The sequence below is a fragment of the Gigantopelta aegis genome, unplaced genomic scaffold, assembly GCF_016097555.1.
Source record: "Gigantopelta aegis isolate Gae_Host unplaced genomic scaffold, Gae_host_genome ctg6989_pilon_pilon, whole genome shotgun sequence".
NCBI classification, from domain to species: Eukaryota; Metazoa; Mollusca; class Gastropoda; order Neomphalida; family Peltospiridae; genus Gigantopelta; species Gigantopelta aegis.
In genome coordinates this window covers 1-6,115 of record NW_024535466.1, presented here as the reverse complement: position 1 = coordinate 6,115, position 6,115 = coordinate 1, and the positions used below count along the sequence as shown (strand labels likewise).

General features: G+C 40.2%; 1 protein-coding gene across 1 annotated transcript; it reads right to left on the bottom strand.

Moving 5' to 3' along the window:
- Nucleotides 1–1,881: 1,881 nt before the first annotated feature.
- On the bottom strand, nucleotides 1,882–2,619 carry LOC121366755 (glycine-rich cell wall structural protein-like; the record flags this gene model as incomplete). The annotated part of the gene is made up of 1 exon (XM_041491077.1): nucleotides 1,882–2,619. A coding segment is annotated over one exon (738 nt), but the record flags the coding sequence as incomplete, so codon positions are not given.
- Nucleotides 2,620–6,115: the final 3,496 nt, after the last annotated feature.

Sequence of the window (6,115 nt, the reverse complement as noted above, 5' to 3'; positions counted from 1 at the left end):
ATATTTTGGCATTGATTTAATCTTTCTAGAATACTGCAGAGAAAGCTTTGCACGTCGAGCACCCAAACTAGGTTCGTGCGCATCGACGTACAAGCTCTCCACAGGAGATGTCTTGAAAGCACCAAGACAAAGCCTAAGTCCCTGGTTGTGTATAGGATCTAGCATTTGCAAGTAAGACTTACGTGTTGACCCATACACAATGCACCCATAATCAAGTTTAGACCCAAATAAAGATCTATAAATTCGGAGGATAACCTTTCGATCTGCTCCCCATTCAGTCTTGCCAATAACTTTTAAGATATTGAGGGCCTTTAAGCCCTTCTTTTTCACATACTGTAAATGAGGAACAAAAGATAGCCTCCTGCCAAAAATACCCCCCAGAAATTTGGTCTCCTCCACAACTGGAACGGGAGGTTTGTTCAGAAACAGCTGAGGATCTAAATGGTGACCTCTTTTCTGGCAGATATGCATACAGACGGCTTTCAACTTTGAGAATCGAAATCCATTGTCAGTTGCCCATTGTTGAAGTTTATTCAAACAAAGCTGCAACTGACGTTCAATGATACTTTTACTGCCCGTAACTGGACGACCTGTAGCAAATCTGAAAATCATCGACATATAACGAGCTATCAACGCCAGGTTTTAAACACTGAGTGATGCTTTTAATTTAATAATTGCATTTATTTGAAGATAAATTACACGTTACTAATACTTTTTAAAAATATATGTCTCACGAAATTCATTAAATGGAGTACAAAATGGAATTCACCTTCAAAATGTCCTATATGACCAGCTTTGAATCAAGGCGCAAAATTAATTTGTCCGTAATACGTATACGTAAGGTGACAATATAATTTGTATCTGTTTGGTATAATTTGATGAATATTGTCATTTGATACTTTAATAAATAATTAAATATTAAATCATGTAATACATAATGCAAATAATTGTCAGATACGGAGACGCATGAATGGAATCTACTCAAACCATTTGCATAAAACATTATCGTTACGCATTGCGGATTACGGATACATATAAGCACACGGATGGCGGACACATCAAATGTGCGCCTAAGGTGTAAGGCCACAACTCCGACTTTGAATTTGTGACAACTATGTACCAATCTTAGTGCTAAACAAATTGCAACGATAGCTTCGTGTTGATGCCCAAAAGCCGGCCTCGGTGGCGCAGTGGTTAAGCCATCGGACTACAGGCTGGTAGGTACAGGGTTCGACCCAGAGCGAGTTCAATGGGTATGTGTAAGGCCACTACACCATCTTCTCTCTCACTAACCAACTAACCCACTGCTCTGGGCAGGCAGCCCAGATAGCTGAGGTGTGTGCCCAGGATAACGTCTTGAAACTTAATTGGATATAAGCACGAAAATACGTCGAAATGAAATGAATGATGCCAAGAATTAACGTGTTTGAAACTACATGTATTTAGATATAACTACGAATATAACTGAAAATGAATAGGCTGCAACTCACATGGGGTCCGTAGCTGGTACTGTCGGAGCGGTGACAGCCGGTCGCGTACGTATCAGACAGGCTCGTAATGGAGCATTAGTAGCGAGGACTATCTCTGCGTTTATTTGAGCTCTGAAAAAGGAAATAAGGGTGTGAAAGGTAGCCCAAACGTTTACGCTGCTGATAAATATTTGGAAATAAAACCCAACGATAACAACAAACAAAACACGAGTGTAAGCAGACGGAGACAGACATAGAGACGAAAAGGTGAAAAGAGACATCAATAATTTCGATATACGTACGCACACAGAATAACATGGTCACATACAAGGTCACATACAAAGGCACCGGCATATACTCGGACAATGCCACTGTGCCATAACTTACGTACGGTAATAAAAACAAATAATATTTACCGCGGGTATCCGGTTGCAAGATCGCTCCATCTGTAAATGTTATCAAAAAAGGTCTGGTTGGGACACATGAGATATCCCCTCTTTCCGAAAGTTGGATACGTGTTGTACCCCTGTCCTCCACCATTACCGTAACCATTTCCGGAGTGACCTCCACTATTCCCATAACCATTCCCGGAGTGTCCTCCACCATTTCCTGAGTATCGACTGCCTCCACCGTAGCCACTGTTTCCACCATGTCTGTCTCCTCCTTGACTGGGGTAGCCACTACCGCCTCCATATCTATCTCCTCCCTGCCTGCCTCCATATCTATCTCCTCTCTGGCTGGGGTAACCACTGCCGCCACCATGTCTAGGATAACCACTACTGCCACCATGTGTAGGGTAACCACTGCCGCCACCATTACTGGGGTACCCACTGCCGCCACCATGTCTGGAGGTGCCTTTGTCGCCGCCATAACTGTTGTAACCACTACCTCTACCGCTATTTCTGGGATATGAACTTCGTGTACCGCCGTAGCCTACATGATTGCTGTTGCCGGGTCTCCCTGGTCTGTTGTAGCCAACGTTACCACCTCTACTGTAACCACCAACAACTGGAATACCACCGCGATTGCCAAACATAAACCCAAAGTGTGCAGACTTCTTCGGCTTCGATGGAACCGTCGTAGTTTCGTTGGACGTGATTGCCGCAGCCGTGTGTGCTAGAAGCACCGTACAGCAGAGTGCAAGTGTTACCTGAATAATGAAAAAACAATCATTATTAGGGGTGACAATAGTCTCATCATGAACCCCCTTTCTTCTGAAATGGTCATCACATATTACGTCATGACTTAGCTTTGTACTAATTTAAATGTCAGTCACTTATAGTAGGTCCAGCCAGTGCATCACGACTGGTTTATCAGAGGCCGTGGTATGTGCTATCCTGTCTGTGGGATGGTCCATATAAAAGAACCCTTGCTGCTAATCGAAAAGAGTAGCCCATGAAATGGCGACAGCGGCTTTCCTCTCTCAATGTCTGTGTGGTCCTTAACCATATGTTAAATAAAACATGTCGTTCCTTATAGTAGGATCAATATGCTGCATAGCCCACCAAAAATTGCAAGAAAACATTTTATGGTGGGTTTATTTATAGTAGCATAAGGTCTAGAGAAGAACATTTCGAAAGTTGGCCGAAATCTGACCCCCGAAAAGGGTCTAAATATGACGTCAAAAAGATGGCTGCCAGTGTTTTAAAAAATGGCCTGTGTGTAATGTATCAAGATATGTATTTCTATTGTTTGTACCTTCCTATAAACCATCGTGTCGAAATCAGACTATATATTTTCCTCCTACGCCGTTGCAGAGCGGTCCAAGTGTAATAAAGTTCAGTTTGTTCTGTTATGTTACTAATGGTAGGGTCAATCTGCTATGCTGCAGATGGATCTAGCTCTATCGATGGAGCGCTCACCTGGAGTGCTTGCGTCGTAGGGTCAAACTACCTCAGTTAACCCATTCTATGTCTGGTGTTTCCCGTCCCAACCAGTGTATCATTTCTCTGTGGGGGCAGAATTTAGCTTAGTCGGTTGAGTGTTCGCCTGAGGTGTTTGCGTCGTAGGATCGAGCCACCTCAGTGGATCCATTCCACTGATTGGGGATTTTCTCGTTCCTTATCAGTGCACCATAACTGGACAAAGCTGTGGTATGTGCTTTCCAGTCTGTGGGAAAGTGCATATAAAAGATCCCTTGCTGCATTAGGAAAAATGTAGTGGGTTTCCTCTGATGACTATGAGTCATAATTACCAAATGTTTGACACCCAATAGCAATGTGCTCTAGTGGTGCTGTTAAACAAAACAAAAATTTACCTATGGGAAAGTGCATATAGAAGATCCCTTGCTGCTATTGGGAAAACATGGCGGTTTTTCTCTAAATTACCAAATGTTTGACATTCAATAGCGGATTATTAATAAATCAATGTATTATATACATAGCAATGAAATATATAGGTCTACAGAAAATATAAATGTGATATTCGATGAAAAGTCATATTTTCACTGTATTTTAGTTAGAGTGAAAATATAGAAATCGTATTTATATTTTGTGAACATTCATGAATAAGTTATGTACCTTGTAAATTATGACGAGTTTAAGTTTGATGATTACCAGTGCATGTGGCCGTATTTGAAAAATAATTTAATTTAATTTAAACAATTGTATCTATAAAAAATAAATGGATATGAAGTGCAATTACGATCAATCTAATTAAAATTAGCTCCACTATTACATGTGGATCTAACAGCAGCCAGTTGGAGGTCATGTCCACCAATCAAAACCTTGCTTGCAGAATCATGCCAGTGATTTGAAAATAATTTGAAAACATTCCGAATTATCACATATGTGACGGTACATGCTCTTAATTTCTTTTCGCCTGTGGCGATATTAATTGTTTTAGAAGGCCGTGTGCAGTTTCATTGCACTTAGCCCAGAGCAGGGGTGGACGCCATGTGGCTAGTAGTTACGTAATATCTCCGGTAGTGCTGTTTATGGCCAGGGGATTGGTCGCGGATTGGCGACAGCCAGACTGACGATCAGAGAGAAAAAATACCGATTGGTCGCGGTGGAAATATCAGATGATAGATTCGGTGCCACGATTTACCCCCAGGCAATATTTCGATTTATAATAAATAGCTAGAGTTTTAGAGTTATGAGGAGAACGAAAAAGGACGGCTCTGTTGTATAACCTTGATGTGATTGATGTGACTTTAAATATTTTAATACTGTATTATACCAATATTCTTTAGACAGTGTCTTCGGTCATCTGACGAAGTAAATCGTAGTCTTACTGGTCTGTATTTATACGAGTATTTGGTAATATAAAGCTTAGCCAGTCATCCTATAAGACCTAGGTAAACTGTAGGTTATTGTCTTTATTGTGATAGGTACCAGTATTAATTCTGTGTTACAAGATTACTGAATGAGTAGTTAAGGGTTAATTAAAAATTAACCAGTTAGGAATAGTGTGGTAATTCCTTTATTAATTAAGTTCTCCTGGCAGCGTTTCTCAATTATCACACGTTACTGAACGAGTAGTAAGGGTTAATTAAAAATTAACCAGTTAGGAATAGAGTGGTAATTCCTTTATTAATTAACTTCTCCTAGAAGCGTTTCTCAATTATCACACGTGTGGGTGTTGTGTCACGGTGAAGTGATTCGCATATTGTGTAACCTAGACACCTAGAGATTAACTAATTAAGTGATCAGTTCTGGGTTGTTATTATTGTTGTTATTAATTAACTACTACGGCTGTACAATTGTCAGCGTATGTTAATACAGATTCCAAAGTGTATCGTGTTTTGTTGTGTTTTCTAGTGAACTAAACGTGCTATAATAATATATACTTATATAAGATCGTATCTCTGATCATACCTAGAGACGAGCCATACTAGGGTTTAACAGCCTGTTACAGAGAGATCTAATAGATATACAGTTAGGAGAGATATTTTGATAATCGTGTTTATATATATATATATATATATATATATATATATATATATATATATATATAGTTCCAAGTAAAACTTGCATCACAAAGTAATCAGATTCAGGTAAACGACACCACTACAGCACATTGATTTATTAATCATCGGCTACTAGATGTCAAACATATGGTCATTTTGACAGTCTTAGAAAGGAAACCCGCTACATTTTTCCATTAGTAGCAAGAGATCTTTTTTATGCACCATCCCACAGACAGGATAGCACATACCACGGCCTTTGATATACCAGTTTTGGTGCATTGGCTAGAACGAGAAATAGACCAATGGGGCCACCAACGGGGATTGATCCTAGACCGACCGCGCATCAGGCAAACGCTTTACCGGTCACAAGGTTATCAATATCTATCGCGCGTGTTTGATTGGATGGCATGGCTGCGGTGACCGAGTCGTCACCTAGAGCAGCCAGTCAAAAATCAATAATACACGTGTATGCGTGTTACAGGTGTGTGTTATCATAAATAACGGATACTGTTTTCACCAGTATGTCGTATTTTATCGCTACAAGGCTCTGTTAATCATTCTTTGTAAAGAAATAAATGCATAAACTGGGGATGTACAAACATGTAAGAAGGATTCTTGTGCCTCATAATTGGTTGAACAGAAAACAATATTAAATTATCTACTTTCCTCTTTGAAACGTTTTTTAGACTCTGCCTTGAATACGGGGCGGAATTTAGCTCCGTCGGTTGAGTGCTCG